Raw genomic sequence first — 23,844 nt, forward strand, 5'->3', positions numbered from 1 at the left:
GGTGTGTATGTCCAGTGCACCTCATGGAGCCATTTCCTCAGAGATCAAGCATGATGACAAGTGGACTACAGTCCTTATTGTTGTCTTTCAGTCCTGTGAGGATGGTTCTTCATGAAAACCCATCCCTGGGGCTGGTTCTCTGTAAGACGTCCCAGGTCCTGGGAGGTCCTGTAAGAAGGGCTAGTGTGTAAGAAGCCACTTCCCTTGGACCAAGATGAAATTTAGGCAAGGAAGAGGAATTTGGTGCAGATTAGCTCTGACAACACTTCCACCTAATCAGCATTCCAGGTCCTGTGGAGTCAGGGAAATCTGTCCATATTCCTCCTGCAGCTGCAGGACCCTCAGCTGTGGGGTCTCAGGTCTCAGGAAGCACAGGGTGGGGTGACCACACAGCCCTCTTCTTCCTGCCCGCAGATCACAAGCCGTGTCCAATTGTCAGCCCTTCCTTTGTTTATGACATCAAATCTGACTCTGTTCAGATCCTCAATAATTCTGAAGGATGAATAATAAATATATCAACCATTTCTATGTACGAGTACTCAAAGGTTGGATGGACACATCATCTTAAGAAAAAAAGCAAGCTCTGGCCGTTTGACTCAGTGCATAGAGTGTCTGTTGGCCCTGCATGTGGATATTCCAGGTTTAATCCCGGTCAGGACACACAGGAGACGCAACCATCAGCTTCTCTGTCCCTCCCTCTTCTGCTTCTCTCTCTTCCTCTCTTACTCAGTTGGTCTGAGCATTGGCCTCAGGCACTGAGGATAGTTCAACAGATTTGAGCATCAGTCCCAGAGGGGAGTTTTGGATGGATTCTGGTCAGGGCACATGCGGGAGTCTGTCTATCTCCTCTCCTTTTCCTCTAGAGAGAGAGAGATAGAATGAAAGGAAGACAGAAAGAAGGAAAGTATTATATGGTCACATTAAAGAGACTGGCTGTGGTGGGGGAGGGTGAAGCACTACAACGGGAGCTGCCAGTAGGAAAAATCAGGAATGAATTTATGCTGGTCTGCTATCTGTCAACCATCCTCCTGTAGACAGAGCCTGGGGGAGTAAAGACCACAGCAAGACCTTGCCTGTTTCTCTGAAACTAACGTGGGGATGAGTGAAGACCTGAGGGCAGAGGGAGAGACCAGGAGGGGAGGGGTGTCGCAGCAGAGGAGAGATGAGGAGGGACAGTGAGGGGCTGTCAGTGGGTCCACTTAGACATGAAGGCTGATCCAGAGAGAGGAAACTGTCTGTGACCAGGGTGAGTAATATCACATCACTATGGACATTCATTAGTAACACAGTATTGACACTCTGAGCATAAGATTTGAGGGTGAATCTGACTGACTTGATCATCACGTGTAGTTGCACAGTGTTAATATGTTTACTTACTGCTACTCCGTGAGCATGGGCAATTTGGCTCGAGTCCCTCAGCTGGAATGCTCGGCACTACATTGAAGGGAAAGACCCTCCACAAATATGAACGGTAGTTAACTTCAGAGCAGAGGTTACTTGGAGACAAGAGACCTTGGAGTGTGTTACCCATAACAGGAGACTGGCCTGGGGTTACTTGAATGCAAGTATGCAGGATTCTCAGAGAAATGCCTTCAAGAACCAGATGTCCTTTATGATTGATAAGCTCTGGAAGACTCTGATGCTTCTCGTGTCCTTGATCATGAAGGAAACAGACGTGCAGGATTGGGGATGGTATGGTTGGGAAAAAAAGGCATTTGTAGCTTTCTAGTTTTATCTGCTGAGCTGTGGCTTTAGGAACTCAATAAACATGCAGTGGCCCAGTTTCTCGGGGCTGATTCCACCTTGTGAATTTCAGCCCTCTGCTTATACTACTTTCATCTGATGTGTCTTATTCCTTGCAAGTCGAAACCATAAAGAAATCATAACACTGTGTAACTGAGTTACTCATTCATGTCCATGAGAAGGTCTAACTGTGTCTTCTCCCCTCAGTGAGGCATCTCCACAGCATACTCTCAATAAAAGTGGCTTAGAAATAATGTCTGTGTGCCCAAGGGTTTTGTTTCACTTCCTTATCATGAGACACTGTGAGTAATTTGGCTGTTCTCAATTTTATGACTTATAGAACAATAATAGTCCACCTCATCCTCAGGCTGGAGCCCAGAGATTAGCAGGAGCCCCGCATTAGCCGAGGTCTCTTTGGATCCAAAGAAATGGCTGGGCACTCCGGAACCCTAGTGCTTATCTGAGTCTGAGTTTGTAAAGCCAGAAGCCACGGCCAGGGCCACCATCACAGCAGCCCAGCCAGTGCAGGTTCACATTGGATTCGGACAGTCGGTAAAGAAACAGCGGAGCCAAAAACTGATGGGCCATAGTCTTTAATTCTAGCTTGCACCTGGCGGGCAAGTAAAAATACACACTGGGCTCCAAAACCCAGTCACATTCAGTGCTCACAAAGCCACTGACTTATCCGAGTTTCCTAGAATCAAAGGTTTCTAGCTCACCAGACTTATTCACCTCTGTTCCCCATCTCCTTCCTTATCCCAAATACAAACTCTACACAAACTGGCATCTCACTCAGCACTCCACCATCTTGGCTGCTTCTCCTGGCCTCCTCCACATGGCCTTTCTCTGCTCTCCTCTGCTCTCTCTTCTAATGATAATCTCAGGAACCAAGAGCACCAACTCTGTTCTGCCCCCATTTTATACTGTAGCTTCACAACCTCTAATCTAATATATAAAATAGGGAAGTCTCTAGTAGAGTCACTTCTCTGAGGCATGATTGGATTGTACCACCCCACATCAAAAAGGGTAGGAAAGGCTTAATCCCAAAACCAAGCCCCAGGCTACAAGGATTCTGCCTGCCTTTAGCCCACCCCAACACACATTAATATCACCTGGGCGATGGCCTCCTCGTGTTATCTTTAACAAAGTAAGCATAATACATTTTATCTGCCCAACAGAGTTGAACCTCAGGAGATACCTGGGTGGATTCCCTGGCTTCTGCTGGAACCAGCGTATAGTATACACACCAACACTGAAGCCACTGCTCAGGGTGCAGGTGAGTCTGGCTGATGCTCCAGGAGATGCAGAGAGGGAGGGTGGCTGAGTCAGCACAGGCTGGGACAGGGAACCTGCAAACACAAACACTCAGAGATTAGGGGTTAAGGACACAAGTAAATATTATCTGGATGGTGAACAAGATAAGAGTGATTTTTGGAAATCCCCTGTGTCCTTAAGACCGGATCCTACTTGTTAAGTGAGAAAGGAGCACGAGGAGGAGAGGGGACCAGGCCATGGTGCTCACAGCCCTGAGCCCACAGTGGGGCTGGGCTGCCCCAGGCCTCCTTTTCTTCTCCCCCCTCTGCCAGAGGAGGGGCTGTCCATGCAAATGTGTGTCCCTCAGTGACCACCCAGCCCCTCCCTGAGCCCTGGTGCTGAGCTCAGCTCACACCACAGACTGAGGAGGATGGAGTTTGGCTTCACAGCTTGGGAGAGTCCTGGGAGGGAGCACCGGCTGACAGCACACAAAGGAGGGGTCAGGGAACTCTACAAGGTCAGAGTGAGAACAGTTGCTGAGTCTCCATCAGGGAGCACAGAGCCTAGCCCCCAGGCCTAGGCTCTATTGTGTGAATGGTTCTCACCAGCTGTGATGGGAATTCAGGACTGTCCTACTATGCGTCCTGCTGGTTGCAGGTCACACACCTCTTCATGTCCCAAGTGCCTGGATTTCAGGTGGTTAGTGCAGTTCACCAGGTCACTTGTGTATTCACACCTCCATGGTCTGACTCCTAAAAATATACTACCATCTGTTTCAGCTATTCCACCTCTGGGTATTATCTGCACCAAAGGAAAAAAGTAACTCAGAAAGATACATGCACCTCCATGCTCACGGCAGTGTTACTTACAACAGACAAGATTTGGAAACAACCTAAATGTTCATCAGTAAATGAATATATAGCCTGACCAGGCAGTGGCGCAGTGGATAGAGCATCAGACTGGGATGTGGAGGACCCAGGTTTGAGACCTGAGGTCGCCAGCTTGACCATAGGCTCATCTGCTTTGAGCAAAGCTTACCAGCTTGGACCCAAGGTTGCTGGCTTGAGCAAGGGGTCACTCAGTCTGCTTTAGCCCCACGGTCAAGGCACATATGAGAAAGCAATCAGAGAACAACTAAGTTGTGGCAACAAAAAACTTATGATTGATGCTTCTTGTCTCTCTTTGTTCCTGTCTGTCTGTCCCTATCTATTCCTCTCTCTGACTTTCTCTCTGTCTCTGTAAAAAACAAAACAAAACAAAAAAACCAAAAAATGTAAAATAATTAAATAAATAAATGTATATTATATATGAATATATATTAAAATTATTTATTTCTATAAAAGGATAGATCTTTTGGACAACAAGCTAAGTAAAATAAGTCTGACAGTATTGTAAGGTACCAAAAAGCTGCAAAATTAATATTGATATTCTAGGAGGAAAAGGTCAGGCTTTCCTGTCCTTTCTTGGAAAATGGAGGAAAAAGAATATAAAAGTCTCCTGATTGCCTGACCTGTGGCACAGTGGATAAAGCATTGACCTGGAATGCTGAGGTCTCTGATTTGAAACCCTGGGCTTGCCTGGTCAAAGCACATATGGAAGTTGATTCTTTCTGCTCCTCCTCCTCTTTTTTTCTCTCTCCTCTCTAAAATAAATAAATAAAATCTTAAAAAAAAAAAGTCTCCTGGTTTACAAGGACGACTAGAGTCATCTGGTTTTAAGTTCTCTGAAAGGATTAAGGTTATCTGAGGAACTCCCTTTCACTTTCAATAAGACGCAAAATTCACATACCACCCTACACTGATCATAGCTCTCCCTCCCTTCCTGGAATCCTGAGATTAACGTGTACCTCTAGGCAAAGGAGGAGAGATAGACACTAAAAGGATTTGTGAATGTCTTTGATTGTATTACCTTGAAAGTTTTAACGTTCTTTGTAAATCCCCTAGACAAATGTTATAATCTAGTTAATGACTGTGTCATGCCCCCCCCCCAACCTGTATGTAATTAAAGGGTATATAACCAGCCTCTGAAATATACTCGGAATGCACGGTTTGGATCTGCTATGCCCCGTGTCAGCCATATGCGGCCGGCATATTTAACAAATCTCCTCCTTCAATTAATCTCTTCAGAATTCATCTGGACTGGGTGTCTCTACAGGAACCCGATGGAGTGAATCTGGGGTACCGCACTTTATAACAACAAAGGATGAGGACAAACTCCAAATCATCTCACTGATAAGGTAAACTGAATCATAATCAGGAGATCACTTGCTCTGTTTTATAATTTGTGTAAATGTTTAACATTTCCTTTTTATAAACTTACATTTCTAAATTATATTACTAAAAAGTTACAGAAACTGAGTTAACTGAGCCAACAAAAGCATTTAATAACAGCAGCCAGTCCTCTACTCCACTGCTCAAAGGTGGTGGTGGCTATATACCGAACTGTATTGAATCCTGCCAGACTACACCAAATGTATGTCCAGGAGCCGCCATCATGGCCATTCACATGCAGGTTCCCATTGGATTCGGACAGACGGTAATAAAACAACAGAGCCAAAAACTGGTGAGCCATCACCTTTAATCCTAGCTTGCACCCGGTGGGCAAGTAAAAACACACACTGGGCTCCAAAACCCACTCATTCAGTGCTTACAAAGCTACTGACTTATCCGAGTTTCCTAGAATCAAGGATGTCTACCACACCAGTCTTATTCACCTCTGTTCTCCATCTCCTTCTCTCTACACAAACTCTACACAAACTGGCTTCTCCCTCAGCACTTTGCCATCTTGGCTGCTTCTCCTCTCCTCCACGTGGCCTTTCTCTGCTCTCCTCTTTAATGCTGTAAAGCCAGCATCCAAGGCCAGAGCAACCATCACAGCAGCCACCTGGCCCATGAAGGTTCGCATTGGATTTGGACAGTCGGTAAAGAAACAGCGGAGCCAAAAACTGATGGGCCATAGTCTTTAATTCTAGCTTGCACCTGGCGGGCAAGTAAAAACACTCACTGGGCTCCAAAACCCAGTCACATTCAGTGCTCACAAAGCCACTGACTTATCCGAGTTTCCTAGAATCAAAGGTTTCTAGCTCACCAGACTTATTCACCTCTGTTCCCCATCTCCTTCCTTATCCCAAATACAAACTCTACACAAACTGGCATCTCACTCAGCACTCCACCATCTTGGCTGCTTCTCCTGGCCTCCTCCACGTGGCCTTTCTCCCGCTGCTGGCTCTACTCCCTCTGCTCTCTCATGCTAACCTCAGGAACCAAGAGCACAAGCTCTCGTTCCACCCCCATTTTATAGTGTAGAAATCCAAGCCTTTAATCCAATATACAAAATAGGGAAGTCTCTAATACAAAGACACTTCTCTGAGGCATGATTGGATTGTACCACCCCACATCAAAACGGGTGGGAAAGGCTTAATCCCAAAACCAAGCCCCAGGCTACAAGGATTCTGCCTTCCCACAGAGACACATTAATATCACCTGGGCAACGGCCTCTATGTGGGCAGCACCACTTTAACAAAGTGAGCATAATACATTTTATCTGCCCAACAAATGCTAATCTCAGGAACCAAGAGAGAGCAAGCTCCTGTTCAGCCCCACTTTATAGTATAGAAACCAAAACTGTAATCCAATATACAAACAAGAAATTCTCTGATACAAAGTCATTTATCTGAGGCATAATGGGATTCCACATGAAAGTGTACCACTCCACATCAAAAAGGGTGGGAAAGGCTTAGTCTCAAAACCAAGCCCCAGGCTACCAGGATCCTGCCTGCCCACAGCCCGCCCCCAACAAACATTAATATAATCATGCCCATCCCAAGCAAGAAGGGCAACCAATGCCATCACCGGGGCGATGGGCTTCCACGTGGGCAGTGCCATCTTTAACAAAGTGAGCATAATATATTTTGTCTGCCAAACACCAGGATCACATCCAGAGCAGTGACTAGCCCATGACGGCATATCCCCTTCTGTGCAGGACATGGGTTCTTTCCTCTCTGGTGGCTGAAGGACTCCTTCCCTGTGAGTCTCCAGCAGAACTGAGGAAAAAAGGGACCTTCCCTCTAGGGATAAGGAGGTTTGGGGAGGAGGAAGCCATCATGTGCATTCCTGGTGGCCATGCTATTCATGTCTTTATTGTCTGTCAATGTCCCCACCTGCAGAAAGCCATGACTTTCCTCATACTGTGAGCAATGAGTCCCCCCGGGAGTCTATTGAGCTCACAGTCACTTCTTGCCCTCATAAACTGTCACCAACTTCTCCTGTTCAGGTTAAAGAGTCTCATTCTGTGATCCTGATTAGGCTGTGAGATCGGGGGCACACAGCACTGAGGACGTGGACCCACAGTCATCATGGTCCCTCCCTCTGGCAGAGTTGATTCCTGTGACTCTCAGACACACCTCCCTCTGGGATCCCATTACTGCAGGAAGAGCTGTTTCCAGCAGGGCCTGCTGCCTAAGGGTGGGGGGCATACAGGGAGCACACACCCCTAGAGCAGGAGCTGTGCCCCACAGGCCAGGAAGGAAGGTGGCTGTGCATGTCCTCAGTAGGACAGGAAGAGGCCAGCAGGCCGGGCTGGGGCAGACGAGGTGTAAGGCCAGTAGCCACGGCCACCATTACAGCCACCTGGCCCATGCAGGTTCGCATTTGATTAGGACAGATGGTAATAAAACAATGGAACCAAAAACTGGTGAGCCATCACCTTTAATCCTAGCTTGCACCCGGCGGGCAAAAAAAAACCACACAGTGGGAAAACACTTCCTTTTCTATTCAGAGCTCCCAAAGCCACTGACTTACCCAGTTTCCTAGAATCAAAGGTTTGTACCTCACCAGCCTTATTCACCTCTGTTCCCCATCTTCTTCTCTCTGCACAAACTCTGCAAAAACTGGCTTCTCTTTCAGCACTCCACCATCTTGGCTGCTTCTCCTCTCCTCCACGTGGCCTTTCTCTGCCCCATTTTATAGTGTAGAAATCAAAATCTTCAATCTAATATACAAACAATTAAGTCTCTGACACAAAGTCACTTATCTGAGGCATAATGGGATTCCTCATGAGAGGGCATCACCCCCTATCATGCAACAGTTAAGGGTGTGGGGAAACGTTTAGTTTTAAAACTGAGCCTTAGGCTATAAGGATCCTGCCTGCTTACAGCCTGTCCTTCAAACCCAATGCAAAGTATAAGCGAGCAAACATATACATCATATTTGCAAACTTATTTGACCCACACGAGGGAAAGCACTCAGAGCTGTGGGTTCATGACAAAGCCCTGAGATCTGATTACATGGTTCTCTTGCAGTCAGATTCTGATAGTTTCTGAACTTCTGAGCTGGGGAGACTGGCATCAGCCTCACACTGACCGTTTCATGGATTGTCCAGAAGGAATCTGTGTCCTCAATGTAAAGTCTCTGGTTGTGGAGGAGCAACCATCTGAAAACTCTCTTTTTTAACATTGTGTGTGTGTGTGTGTGTGTGTGTGTGTGTGTGTGTGTGTGTCAGATAGAGACAGAGAGAGGGACATAGAGAGACAGACAGACAGGAAGGGAGAGAGATGAGAACCATCAATTCTTAGTGTGGCTCCTTAGTCTATAGTTGTTCATTGAATGCTTTCTCTTATGTGCTTGACTAGGAGGCTACAGCAGAGCGAGTGACCCCTTGCTCTAGCCAGTGACCTTTGGGCTCAAGCCAGCAATCATGGGGTCATGTCTATAATCCCATGTTCAAACAACCCAAAACTCAAGCTGGTGAACCTGCACTCAAGCCGATGAACTCAGGTTTTTGAACCGGGATCCTCTGCATCTCCGTCCAACACTCTACTCTGCCACCACCAGGTCAGGCTGAAAACTCTCTTGATAGGAGGAAGAGAGATTGAGAGACTTGCTGTATTTGTTCCTGGGGGAACCCTAACTCATAGCTCTTTATCTAAATCTTTGTTCCAATTTCGGCTCTTCCTGGCCATTTGCGGAGTCCTGTTCATGGAACAATCTCTAATAAGGGTGAGGCAGGGAGACACCTGTGCTCTGGGCCCTACAAAGCCCTTGAGAGATCACGGTCACCTGGAAATAAAAGATCAGGAACGCACATTCCAACTGTGTATAAGTGCTCCCTGTTCATACCCCACAGAACAGGCTGCCAGCACCCCGTCTGTCACAGGGCAGAGTCACACTCTTTCGAGGACAGGCCAAAGGAGTTCTTGAAGTGAACTGTGGTTTTGTGAGAGGTCTTTAATTTTCAGTCCAGTGTTCACAGACACAGGTCCCATTTCTAAGCCTTGGAAACTCAGTCAGCAACCCTGAAATCAGTTAGGAGACACTGGCTCAGCATTCTTACTCAGCAAGTTGCAAGTCACAGAGTCCTTCATGGGAGTGACAGTCACAGATATGTCACCCCAGGTGCACACTGCAGGTGGCAGCACAGGCTCAGCACCCAGTGGCCCCAGCCCAGGCCCCCTGCACCCACTCAGCCCTCAGCCCTCGTGGCAGCGTCTCCCACCTGGTCTGTGTCACTCCTGGGACAGAGGCTGCTGTCCCCGCCTCTCCTTGGTGTGGTCCCTGCAGCCCCACGCCCACCCCACCCCCACTCCCTACGCAGCAGGTCTCACGGAAGCAGGGAAGGTTGTTCCAAAGCCTTTATTTCAATTACGTCTTTTCACACAGGTTTGCTGTTTTTGTTTTTGTTTTGCTGAAATTTTCTGCCTCATCCTTTATTGAAAGTAAATTTCACTTAAAGACCTTGTTATTAGATTTTCAATTTAGGAAAAACTGTCATTTTAACCACACTGGATATTTTGAACCACAAACTAAAATACCTACTTAAGTTTAATTGTCTGCAGTGTTCTATACATTTAAGAATTTTCTTTTTATTTTCCAGGTTTATCCTTAAGGGTTTCATATTCATGGTGTTACAAAAATAATTGTTATTATTATTGAAATTTTGATGGTCCCCTGCTCATATATAGAATACAGTTCATTCAGCACATTAACTGTATCACTACATTCAGATGGGAGCACTCAATTTTGCAGGTGTATTTTTTTGTTGTTGTTCTGTTCACTTATATTATCCTTAATAGTCCTGAGTTATGCACACTGTTGTCAGTGGGAACCCAGCCTGCATCCTTTCCTGGGGCGGTTACATGGTGCTCTTTGAGGACCCCACATGCAGGGTAAGGATGGACCCGCTGTCCTGGAGCACCGTGTGATCAGAGAGGCTGCTGTCCACACTGAGCTGTGAGCCTCAGCATCAGGCTGGAGCCCAGCGATGGTCAAGGAGAGCAAGCTGCTGTCCCAGAATGAATAAAATGATCAGCCTCAGGAGCAGCCTGGAGCCCAGAGATGGCCGATGGGACGGAGCTGCTGACGGAGAGCAGAGACTCACTCTTGGAGAGTTTGCCTCTTGGAGAATGGTTTTAATTTTTATTATTGATTGATTTTTAACGAGAGAAGAAGGGGAAGACAGAGAGAGTGAGACTTAACATCAATCTATTCTGCTTGTGCCCTGACCAGGGGTTGAACCAACATCTGTGCTTCGGGACAATGCTCTATCAGCCAAGCTGTCCCGCCAGAGCCTCTTGGAGATTTTATCACTAAGAACAGTGAGTCAGCACAGGCTGAGCCTTAACTTCTGGAGTACAGAGACACCTGAGAAATACAGAGTTCAGAACTACGCACTTAGAGCAGGATGTGTGCATGTGTGTGTGTGAGTGTGTGTGTGTGTGTGTGTGTGTGTGTGTGTGAGAGAGAGAGAGAGAGAGAGAGAGAGAGAGAGAAAGACTTTGCCCCATGGACCTTCAGGGAGCCATTTTCTCAGCATAAGGATGCGTGGCCTCCTGAGGGTGGTTCTCTATGCAAATCCATTCCTGGGACTGGTCCTCTGTAAGACCCTCTGGGTCCTTGAGCTCCAGCAAAGGAAGGTCAGTATCTGGAATACCACTGATCAAGCACCAGGGCACATCTGACACAGGAACAAGGAATTTGGTGTAGATTAGCTAGTATGACGATTCCATTTGGTCAGAAGTCCAGATCTCATGGAATGAGAGAATTCTGCCCACTGCTGTCCCGCAGGCACAAGAACCAGAGCCGTGGGGTCCTCAGTTCTGGAAGCACAGAGTGGGCAGTGGGCGCACGGCCCACTTCTCCCTACAAGTCTCACCACAGCCATTGTCCACAGTGGCTATGATTGCGATACCACCCTAGGGGTCACCACAAGAGTGTTTATTATTATTTTAGTAAAAAGAAAATGCGTGTGATTTTACTAATATAAGCAAAATGAGTGTGTGGCTAAATTAGTGCTGATTTTATTAGAAAACTAATATTATCCATACTGAGAAAAAATGTTCCATTTATGCTATATACAACAGGCCTTCATTTGTCTGTGACATCAAGACTAACGTTGTGAAGGCCTCAGTGATTCTGTAAGAGGAATACTAAATAAATCAATAGCTCCTATATGCCAGTAATCCAAGGCTTATTAAATCAATTTTAAGAAAAATCAATACGTAAACTGTCATATTTAAAAGACTGGCTGTCGGTGGTGGGGAGGAGACAACTACAATTTGGAGAGCAGAGTGGGAATAAGATTATGAAGAAATGTTATTGTGATCTAATACTTGTTAATCACCCCCTCACAGCAAGACCTCGTCAGTTTTCTCTGATAACCAAACAGGGAGATGGAGCTACGACCTGAAAGGCCAGAGAGACCAGGAGGGGGAGGGTCCCGCAGCAGAGGAGGGACAAGGAGGGACAGAGTGAGGGGCTGTCAGTGATGGTCTGGGGATCTGGGTCCAGTTAGAATGAAGGCTGACCAGAGACTGGACACCATGTCTGTGACCAGGGTGAGTATTAACACAGCACTATGGACATATCAGCAGCAGCATAGTATTGACAGTTTGCAGCATAAGAGTTGAGGGTGAACATGACTGACTTGGTCATCATGTGTAGATGCAGACACAGCGTTAATATGTTAACTTACTACTATCTTGTGGGCACAGGCAGGTGGGCTTTATTATCTCTCCTGTGTGGGTAAATGGAATGCCCTGCAGCACAAAACCGAGTCCCTCACTCCTGGTCCTGAACAGGTGTAACTGCGAGTCTCCCCTCAGTGAGGCATCACTGCAGAAGTTTCTCTATAAAAGAGGCTCAGAGGCAAGAACTGTTTGCCTAGGGGTTTTTGTCTCACTTCCTCATCATCTGAGACACTGTGAGTAATGGAAGCTGCTCCCACTTCCAACAGGTGTAGCACAGTAATAGTCCGCCTCATCCTCAGGCTGGAGCCCAGAGATGAGCAGGAGCCCCGCATTGGCTGAGGCATCTTTGGATCCAGAGAAGCGGCTGGGGACCCCGGAGCCCTGGTGCTTATCGGAGTCTGACTTATAACTCAGGAGATACCGAGGAGGGCTCCCTGGCTTCTGCTGGAACCAGTTTATCCAGTATCCATCAACACTGAAGCCACTGCTCAGGGTGCAGGTGAGTCTGGCTGATGCTCCAGGAGATGCAGAGAGGGAGGGCGGCTGAGTCAGCACAGGCTGAGACAGGGAACCTGCAAACACAGATGGTGCATGGAACAAAAACTGAAGTAAAGTTTATCAGAGTCTGAACCAAAGTGTCTGATACAGGTTGGACGGCTGTCGTGTGTCTGGGAGGACTGTCCCTACCTGCACAGTGAGAGAGGAGCACGAGGAGGAGAGGGGTCCAGGCCATGGTGCTCACAGCCCTGAGCCCACAGTGGGGCTGGGCTGCCCCAGGCCTCCTTTTCTTCTCCCCCCTCTGCCAGAGGAGGGGCTGTCCATGCAAATGTGTGTCCCTCAGTGACCGCCCCGCCCCTCCCTGAGCCTGGTGCTGAGCTCAGCTCACACCCCACACTGAGGAGGACGCAGGTAGCTATACCCCTGGGGAGAGGCCTGGGAGGAAGCACTTACTGAGACCACAGAATGATCTTTGCTGAAGGGACTCCTGCAGGCCAGAGAAGACACAGTTAAGGTGTTCCAATCAGGGAGCACAAGAACCAAACCACAGCCTGACCTGTGGTGGCGCAGTGGATAAAGCATCGACCTGGAAACGCTGAGGTCGCCGGTTCAAAAAAACCCTGGGTTTGCCTGGTCAAGGCACATATGGGAGTTGATGGTTCCTGCTCCTCCCTCCCCCTTCTCTCTCTCTCTCTCTCTCTCTCTCTCTCTCTCTCTCTCTCCTCTCTAAAAATTAATTAAAAAAATTTAAAAAAAGAACCAAACCACATGACAGGCCACACAGCTCCTCATGGCCAAAGTCCTGAGTGTCCAGCTACAAGCATGTTCTTTTAGCTCAGTGGTTCTCATACAAGGGTGGTGTGTCCCCTCAGGGAATACCCGGAACTGTCTGGAGGTGTGTTGTGTGTCATGATTTAGAGAGCAGAGCCTACAACCTTGTGATGTGTGGAGCCCAAAGAATGCTTCTTATTTTCCCACAGGAACAGAACAGCCCTCTCCTGAAGCAATGACCCAGCCCCACTGTCAGATGTCCAGAGGCTCAGAAACTCTATTTCGAACTAAATCACCTCCATAAAGTGAATGCAAAAGAAATAGGCAATTATCCATCAAGCCGTGGTGGATGTTAGATAAGAAAATAGACCTGTGAACCCACAAAATCAGCACACACTTTTCATTGGGGACACAAAAAAACACTAATATCTGAGGGGACAGTTGAGAGCAGACCCAGAACAAAAAGGCTCTGGGAACTTTTGGTCTCGCTCCCCCATGGGCCAGATCCACTGTGAGATTGTAGCTGCGGCCATAACTAGTCAGAGAGGAGTCATTGACCCCGTTCTTAGAATGGAGCCCAGAGAGTGTCAGGGAGGTGAGTTGGAGAAACTGTTGATGGAGCCAGAGAACCAGTCGGGAACTCTGGGGGCTCTTTGGTTGTCCTCATATATCACAGCGGTGGGGGGACCACTGCCCAGGTGTTGCTGGTACCAGTATATATACCTCTCCCCAGAGTTGCCACTGCTGCATGTGCAGGAGATGGTGGCCTTCTAGCCTGGAGAGCCCCCCCCCCCAAAACAAGGCCAATTCAATACAACCTCAGCCCAGGTCCCTGCAAGGAGGAAACAACATAGTCATCAATGGGAACAGAATAGACCCTGTTCCTAGAAAAATAGAAAAGGTCATCTTCACATGTGAAAAACAGCTTACTTCCCAGAATTCTCTGCAGGCACCAACTGAGCAGTGAGAAAGGAGAGGGAGGAGGAGCTGAGCCCAGGCCATGCTGGGGACGCCCTGAGACTGCCCCTCAGCAGCACAGCCCGGCCTGAGCCTTCAAATATCTTATTTGTCATCCAGACCACGAGAGTCAGACATCTCAATGCAAATCTACCCTACTCTGCAGGCTGAGCAAACCCCACCTTGATCCATGCCACAGATCCAGCTGAGAAAAGGAGAGTGTAGGTGTGTGCAGGGCTTCAGTCCCAGGATGTCACAGAACTGCAAGAGTCAGGGAGGACTCCCAAATGAGAAAGTGGGACACGGGCGCCCTCTGGTGGATGCCATGAACATGGTGCCCTGGGATGGGAGCTCAGGGTCCCTCCAACCTCCATCCTCCACCCCTCAGTTTTAGCCTGTTCATATTGGCTGCTTTCACCTAGAACTATGCGTGTTGAGTTATCCTACTGAATCACTTTCCGTCGTTTACAGGTACAGAATTTGTCTATTTATTCACCTATTGAAAGACACAGCAGTTGCTTTTAAGTTGTAATAAACATCAATAAAGAAGCTGTGAACTTGACGTGCATGTGCTTATTTGGAGACGAATGATTGTTTTCGAAAATACCTAATGGTGTGATTTCTGCACTGTCTCACAAAAAAGTAGGTTTACCTTTGTAAGAAACTGTTAAAGTGTCTCCCACAGTGACAGTGTCATTTGATTTACTAGAGCATAAATGAGAGTTCCTGCTGTCCTGTGTCCTGGGAGCATCTGATGTGGTCGGTGTACTGACTTCAGGAGGGAAGGATGGATGAGGGAAGAAGAGCCTCAGAGGGACAATGATGATGAAAAGAGACTTGACTTTGAATGGTGAACACACAAGACAGTGTGCAGATGATGTGTTATAGAAAAGTGCACTTGAAATCTGCATAATTTTGCCCCCCAATAAATTCAATAAAAACTATTTTTAAAAAGGGGAAACTTTCTAGAAGTCATTTATAAAAAATGGAGCAAGGATAGAAACTTAGACCCACCCCAGCAAACCCCATTATAGAGCTGTTTGTCAAATGCTAACCATGGTCAAGCCATTACTTCTTCCATTTCCAGACGCCACCTGAACTAGTATTCATTTAACAACTTCCTTTAAATAAACTGTTTATTTTACTATAGTATTGTATATTAAAAGGACGCTCTGTATCACCATGGTAAACAGAAAACCAGAAATAGAACACAAACTTACAAATCTAAACACACTGCAGATAAAGCAGTGCTGGTCCATTCTACCCAACACGGCTGCCTGGAAGAGCCCATGAACTGAGGTTAGGAGCCATCACTGAGGGGGATCAGCAGGTGTGAGAGAGGCGTTAGAGACCCACTAGCCCAGAAGGAAACTTTCTCCTTCTTGTAAGCAGAGTTTTCTGAGATCACTGGAAAAGGGACTTGTGTTCTCAGTCACTTATTCAAAGCTGGGCGATGCCCACACTCTATTACCTTATTTGCCTCATGGCACTCATAAATTAAGCACTAAAATACAGCACCACGCCAAAAAATATATTTTTGATGCTCTGACAAAACAAAAATAGGTATATTTTTATTTATTCACACTTTATTGCTATTATTGTATTGGACATTCTCATTTTTTTTTTTAATTTGACATTCTACAGGAAAAGAGGTCAGTGTTCCTATCCAATAGCAGGATAGTACATTTGAGATGTTCTTGCAGCACACTGGTTGAAAATCACTGGCTCAGGGAAATAATATGTTTATAATTATTCACTTAAAGATTACTTAATGTGACTCTCCCACATGCCAGACACTGCTTAAGGTACTTGGGACAGCGCAGTGAGCAAACTTGTCAAAACCCCCTTGACCTTATGAAACTTACTAACAACACTGGTTGGTTCTCATTATTCTGCTGACCCCTGGGTGTCATGGCAATGGGGTAGTCATGGATCCAGGCTGGTCCTAAAGGGTCAGGTTTCTGTTTCCTGAAGTGAGGGACATAAACCCTGGTGGTCTTAGAAATTATTTCCAGGGCTGCACGGCCATACATTAAATTATGGAGTAAGTTGCTATTCTCCAGTGACCACAAGGAGAAAGTCTCAGTAGGGAGCTAGGATGCCTGAGCTTTCAAACATCTTATTTGTCATCCAGACCACAAGAGTCGGACATCTCAATGCAAACCTACCCTACTCTGCAGGCTGAGCAAACCCCACCTTGATCCATGCCACAGATCCAGCTGACAAAAAGAAAGTGTAGAAGTGTGCAGGGCTTCAGTCCCAGGATGTCACAGGAGAACTGCAAGAGTCAGGAGGACTCCCAAATGAGAAAGTGGGACACGGGCGCCCTCTGGTGGATGCCATGAACATGGTGCCCTGGGATGGGAGCTCAGGGTCCCTCCAACCTCCATCCTCCACCCCTCAGTTTTAGCCTTTCCAGATTGGCTGCTTTCACTTAGAAATACAGTGTGTCTGGAAAGTCATGTTGCACTTTTGACCGGTCACAGGAAAGCAACAAAAGACAATAGAAATGTGAAATCTGAACGAAATAAAAGCAAAACTCTCCCAGTTTTATACCTATTCAGTGCAGTTCGATGTTCGCTCCATTTGTTGCCCTACACACATCCAAACGATAGTGAAATTCTTGCGACACACGGGTGAGGACGTCTGGTATAACAGAGTGAATAACGTCTGTGATTCTCTGTTTTAAGTGATTAATGTCGTGGCACTTCGTTATAAACGCGCCAATATTCACGTTGCACTTTGGTCACAGATTCTAATTTAGCAAGCCACAGAACACACTGAACTTTCTTCTGTACCATCCACATCTCGACTGGCATGGCCGTGGGCTGCTCCGCTGTTTACACGGTGTTATGTCATCATCTGCACATGCACACATGCTGCCACATCATCCTACAGAAACTGGGAGGGTTTTCCTTTTATTTGGTGCAAATTTCACATTTCTGTCATCTTTTCTTGCTTTCCTGTGACTGGTCAAAAATGCACCATGACTTTACGGACACACTGTATGTGTATTGGGTTACCCTACTGAATCACCTTCCATCGTCAACAGGCACAGAATTTGTCTATTTATTCACCTATTGAAAGACACAGCAGTTGCTTTTAAGTTATAATAAACATGAATAAAGGAGCTGTGAACTTGACGTTCATGTGCATGTTTGGAGAAAAGTGATTATTTTCGGTAAATACCTAAGGGTGTGATATTTGTACTGTCTCACAAAAAAGTAGGTTTAGCTTTGTAAGAAACTGACAAAGTGTCTTTTACAGTGACAGTGGCATTTGATTTACTGGAGCATAAATGAGAGTTCCTGCTGTCCTGTGTCCTCGGAGCATCTGATGTGGTCAGTGTACTGACTTCAGGAGGGAAGGATGGATGAGGGAAGAAGAAGACGCTAAAGGGGGACAATGATGATGGAAAGAGACTTGACTTTGGATGGTGAACACACAAGACACTGTACACATGATGTGTTATAGAAAATTGCGCTTGGAAATTTGCGTAATTTTGCTAACCAGTGTCACCCAATAAATTCAATAAAAGTTATTTTTATTTTTATTTTTATTTTTTAATTTTTCTTTTCTAATTTTTTAATTTTATTTTATTTATTCATTTTAGAGAGGAGAGAGAGAGGGGGAGAGAGAGGAGAGAGAGACAGCGAGGAGGAGCTGGAAGCATCAACTCCCATATGTGCCTTGACCAGGCAAGCCCAGGGTTTCGAACCAGCGACCTCAGCATTTCCAGGTCGACGCTTTATCCACTGCGCCACCACAGGTCAGGCCAAAAGTTATTTTTAAAGAGGAGGAACATTCCTAGAAGTCTTTTATGAAAAATGGAGCAAGGATTGAAACTTAGACCCACCCCAGCAAACCCCACTCTCCTCTCCCCATTATAGAGCTGTTTGTCAAATGCTAACCATGGTCAAGCCATTACTTCTTCCATTTCCAGACGCCACCTGAACTAGTATTCATTTAACAACTTCCTTTAAATAAACTGTTTATTTTACTATGGTATTGTATATTGAAAGGATGCTCTGTATCACCATGGTAAACAGAAAACCAGAAATAGAACACAAACTTACAAATCTAAACACAGTGCAGATAAAGCAGTGCTGGTCCATTCTACCCAACATGGATGCCTGGAAGAGCCCATGAACTGGAGGTTAGGAGCCATTACTGAGGGAGATCAGCAGGTATGAGAGAGGCGTTAGAGACCCACTAGCCCAGAAGGAGATTTCTCGTTCTTGTAACCAGAGGTTTTTGAGATCACTGGAAAAGGGACTTGTGTTCTCAGTCACTTATTCAAAGCTGGGCGATGCCCACACTCTGTTACCTTATTTGCCTCATGGCACTCATAAACTAAGCACTGAAATACTGTACCAAACCAGAAAAAAATTTTTTTGATGTTCTGACAAAACAAAAATAGGTATATTTTTATTTATTCACACTTTACTGCTATTGTTGTATTGGACGTTCTCATTTTTCTTTTTAATTTGACATTCTACAGGAAAAGAGGTCAGTGCCCCTACACAGTAGCAAGATAGTGCATGTTTGAGATGTTCTTGCAGCACAATTTTTGAAAATCACTGACTCAGGGAAATAGTACTGTTGCCATTATTTATTTAAAGTGTACTTAATGTGACTCCCCCACATGCCAGACACTGCTTAACATACTCAGAACAGCACAGTGAGCAAACTTGTCAAAACCCCCTTGATCTTATGAAACTTACTAACAACACTGGTCAGTTCACATTATTCTACTGACCCAAGGGTGTCATGGAAATGGGGGTAGCCACGGATCCAGGCTGGTCCTAACAGGTCAGGTTTCTGTTTCCCGAAGTGAGGGACATACACCCTGGCGGTTTTAGAAATTATTTCCGGTGATGCACAGTCATACATTAAATTATGGAGTAGGTAGCTATTCTTCAATGACCACAAGGAGGAAGTCTCAGTAGGGAGCGAGGATGCCTTCAGTACCTACAGGTGAAGCTTGGTGGTTACAACAGGGACGCCAGGCTGCCCTGATCCACATCCAAGCTGGGCACCTCGTGTTAGTCAGCTTGGGATTCCATAACAAGGAAACACTACTAGAGGCTTAATCAACACAGATTGACTTTCTAACAATTTTGGGTTTTCCCCCCACCCCAGATTTTTGAAATTTTTATTTTGTACTAGAACGTCCTCATGCAATCTTTATCATGTGGCTGTCAGAGTGCATGTGGGCCGTGAGGACGGTGAAGACGGCGCTGTGTAAGAAGGGGCCACAGTCAGACTCCTTCCAGGCTGTTCTTCCCAGTGGAGGGGCCTCAGCTGAGACCTCAGAAGACGCACTCTGGCCTGGGGTTCTCCTGAAATCCTGACTAAGGGAGGGACATTGTCAGAAGGCAGACTCTACAACAGTCCCGGAGAAGATATATGAGGTGTGACAGTACCGGAGAAGATATATGAGTCCCGGAGAAGATATATGAGGTGTGACTTTGCAAGATCCCAGGTTGTGTCCACAGGACAATCCTGTCTGTGGTCCTCCCATGGGAGCGTGGCCTCAAACTGCTCATTCCATCATCTTTGAGAGCAATTATATTACTGAACAAAAATGTTCTGCTGTGTAGAGATGAGCACAGGCTGAGTGTGTGATCTCAGCAATCATTCCATTTACAGATTCTTAAAGTCAGTGATCCATGGGCTCCCACAGAGCCTTGTCTCTTCATCACAGGAGGAGAACGATACAGCACACGACAGGCTAACATCCCTGACCACAGGGGACAATGAAAGTCATCCTGTGATGAGATATCATTCCACCCAGATGAGAAAGGCTGTGATCAAAATGAAAGCTTATATCAATTATTCATGAAGGCAGGGTAGAACAGAAACGTTTATATATTGTTGGTAGAAATTCAACGCATGCAGTTATATTGGAAAATATCTGAGGGTTCCTCCCAAATTTTTTTTTATTTATCTTTTTTTTAGAAAGGAGAGATAGAGGCAGAGAGAGAGAAGGGGGGAGGATCTGGAAGCATCAACTCCCATATGTGCCTTGACCAGGTAAGCCCAGGATTTCGAACCAGCGACCTCAGCATTTCCAGGTCGATGTTTTATCCACTGCGCCACCACAGGTCAGGCAGTTCCCCCAAAATTTTAATGTGAATTTACCATATGACAAATAAATCCCAATCCTAGGTTTCTGTCTGAGAAATAAAAAACTGTATCAGCAAAAAAACAACAACAAATACAAAACACTAAGCTTGCACACAGATGTCCTGGCATATGCACAAATGTTTGAAGCAACACTATGCACAACTGACAGAAGATGATAAACAACCCAATATCGCTCAGTGCACTGATGGATGGATGAGCAAACTGAACTATGTTCACACAATAGAGTGTTACATGGCTATAAAAATGTACAACTCACCCATGCCACTAAATTGATAAAACTCAAAAACAGTATGTAAACTAATTAAGTAAAATACAATAGCCACAAAATTCCCCCCAATTTTTTCAGCTAACCTGATGAGATGTCCAAAAGAGGTAAATCTATACAGAAGAGAAGAGCATCAGCTGTTTCCCAGGACTGAGCAGAGATTAGATGAGGACTGATTTGCAAAGGTTGTGTGAAAAGGTGCCAAGGAGCTGTAAAACTTAGCATTAGCAACACCATTTTAAAGAGGAAAGGAGGGCCCTGGCCAGTTGGCTCAGTGGTAGAGCGTTGGCCTGGTGTGCAGGATGCCCGGGTTCGATTCCTGGCCAGGGCACACAGGAGAAGCACCCATCTGCTTCTCCACCCCTCCCCCTCTCCTTCCTCTCTGTTTCTCTCTTCCCCTCCCGCAGCCAAGGCTCCATTGGAGCAAAGTTGGCCCAGGCGCTGAGGATGACTCCATGGTCTCTGCCTCAGGCGCTAGAATGGCTGTGGTTGCAATGCCCCAGATGGGCAGAGCATCGCCTCTGGTGGGCATGCTGGGTGGATCCTGGTTGGGTGCATGCGGGAGTCTGTCTGACTGCCTCCCCTTTTCCAACTTCAGAAAAAAAAAAAAAAAGAGGAAAGGAAAGGCAAGAATGCAGGAGCTTCCTGACTTACAAGGGCAACTGGGTCAACTAGTCATAGTTAGCTAATTCCTAGAATTCTCTGAAAGGCTCCCTGGGGCCACTTGCCACACAGAGCAAATAAGATAGAACTTATCTGAAAACCTTAGAAAACAATGTTTATGTACCTTAATCAAGAATTCCTATACTCAGACTCACCCTAAAGTCATGAGAGTAACTATACCTCTAGGCAAAGGGATCAGAAGCCCCTCCTTACCCACTCCAACCAGTACTTGATTTTGTATAAAAGCAGGCTCATAACTGAATTACGCCCTACATCAGGGTTCGGGAAACTTTTTGGCTGAGAGAGCTATGAACACCACATATTTTGAAATGTAATTCAGTGAGAGCCATACAATGACCCGTGTACGTTACGCATTATCCAATAAAAATTTGGTGTTGTCCCAGAGGACAGCTGTGATTGGCTCCAGCCACCCGCAACCATGAACATGAGTGCTAGGAAATGAATGGATTGTAATACATGAGAATGTTTTATATTTTTAATGAAATTTTTTTATTAAAGATTTCTCTGCAAGCCAGATGCAGCCATCAAAAGAGACATATCTGGCTCACGAGCCATAGGTTCCTGACTCCTGCCTTACATGATTTGCGATTGTGCTCTGAGTAGCTAGCCGGCTAATTAATAAAGCTCCTCTAAAATTTCTTCTGTACCCTGCCTTGGTGTCTCTATGTAACCCGTGGATAGAAGTACAGTACTTTAGAACAGGTGGAAATTTCTTTGAGATAAGAAAGTGTTCCAAAATTTTACTTGACAACTGTTACATAATGCTGTAAATATATTAATAACAATAAAAATGAATGCTTAAAACAAATCAACTATAAGACATGCAACTTGTAATTTCATAAATCTGTTAAAAAGAACACCTGAGCGTCCCTGCCCCTTTAAAGTTCATCTGTACTTGGAAAGTGGGCCTCTGACACTCTCCACCTGCTACAGTCACCCTCTCTGTTGTTCTCTGTCACAGTCTCAGGAGAGATCACCAGGAACAGGGGCAGGTTTTTGTCTCAGTTCCCAATGCGTCTGAGTCATCGTGTTACCACTTGAACAGTGATAGTCGGCCTTGTCCTCAGGCTGGAGGCCGGTGATGGTCAGAGAGGCCATGTTGCCAGAAATGGAGCCAGAAAAACGATCTGGGATCCCCGAGGGCTGAGACCCATCAATCATCACAGCTTTGGGGGCAGCACCAGGGAGCTGTTGGTACCAGGCTGCACCATTTTTTCCAAAAGTGCCCATGCCACTGCTTCCATCGAAGGAGAGAGTGACCTTCTGTCCCACAGACCCTGACACCGAGGCTTCCTGCCTCAGTTCAGGCTGCGCCCAGGACCCTGCAACAGAGTTGTAGAGACACAGAGATGTGAGCCTGGGGTTATTTCACAGCATGTTCTCAAATTGGAAGGACAAAAGTGAATCCCCAGCTGTCCTCCATCAACCCTTTCCCCTTCCCTCAGTCCATCACCTGAGCAGTGAGCGAGGAGGGCGAGGAGGAGAGGGGTCCAGGCCACGGCGGAGATGCCCACACTCTGCTTCTGAGCCCCACACGAGAGAGAACTGCTCACAGTCTCTCTTATCTTGTCCCCTCAGGGGAGGGCAGGGAGGAACCCTCATGCAAATTTTACCTCTCTTGGGTGTTCCCAGGCTGAAATTTGTTGAAAGCTGAGAATGGGGAGCATCTTCTGGGCACTGAGAGGTCATGGCTGCTGGTCCCAGTGAGCACAGAGCAGAGAACAAAGGTTAAGTCCCTAGGGCTTGTTTCTCAACTGAACCCCCTCAGCCCACCCTCTAGAACAAGCCCACAGCGCCCCCTGCTGTCTGAGAGTGCAGACTCACTTGTAACTGGGAAGGAGAGGCAGGAGCTGAACAGAGAGGGACTGAGACTCTGGTCTTCAGCCCCTCCTTACACATCACCCACCCCCACAGAACAGGGCTTCTCATCCCTCAGGGGCTCCTTACTGTGCAGCAGGTGTGCCCACACCTCACTCCTTACTTCAGATACATTGACTCCTCAGCATGAAGTCATCCTGTGCTCCCCTTTAGATCACTATCTTAGGAGGGCCTTTAAATGAATAATCCTGCAGAAGCAATTGACCTGCACCCAGCTAGAGAAAATAGAAGATATTGACACCCCTCTACACCCTCTCTGTGGGAGAGACTGACAAATCAGGCCCCTTCATCCCATTTCAATTCCCGCCTACAAGGCAAGTGTCTATAACCCTCTTCATTTGTTGTCCTTATCTTTAAACTTAAATAAGCAGAATCCATTAAAACATATGCCCAGCAAATTCTCCCAGAACAGATCTGTGTTATTTAGAAAGAACTGCTTCTCTGTGGCCCCTCCACCCTGAGGAAGCTGATCAAGGACACCTGCCCCGGGATGCAGCCAGAACCTGCAGCCCTAGAGAGGACACCAGGGGGACGGGTCTCCACACAGGGCAGGGCGGGCTGCACGGTGCTGTTGGGTCTGGGTGGTGTGGACTGGCGGGAATGGCAAGAACTGCAACAAGGGAAAAACATAGAGTTCCAGAATTCCTGCTTAAGCCCACTAACTACTCACAGTCAACTATTT

At 46.4% G+C, this 23,844-nt stretch overlaps 1 gene segment (V, D, J or C); it reads right to left on the minus strand.

Moving 5' to 3' along the window:
• Positions 1-12,178: 12,178 nt before the first annotated feature.
• Positions 12,179-23,844, minus strand: part of LOC136393963 (probable non-functional immunoglobulin lambda variable 5-48) — a 114,300-nt gene continuing 102,634 nt past the window's right edge. The window contains 1 exon segment of the V gene segment in view: positions 12,179-12,531. Coding sequence covers positions 12,179-12,531 — 353 coding nt within the window.

The sequence above is a fragment of the Saccopteryx leptura genome, chromosome 2 (genome assembly GCF_036850995.1).
Source record: "Saccopteryx leptura isolate mSacLep1 chromosome 2, mSacLep1_pri_phased_curated, whole genome shotgun sequence".
In the NCBI taxonomy this organism is placed as follows: Eukaryota; Metazoa; Chordata; class Mammalia; order Chiroptera; family Emballonuridae; genus Saccopteryx; species Saccopteryx leptura.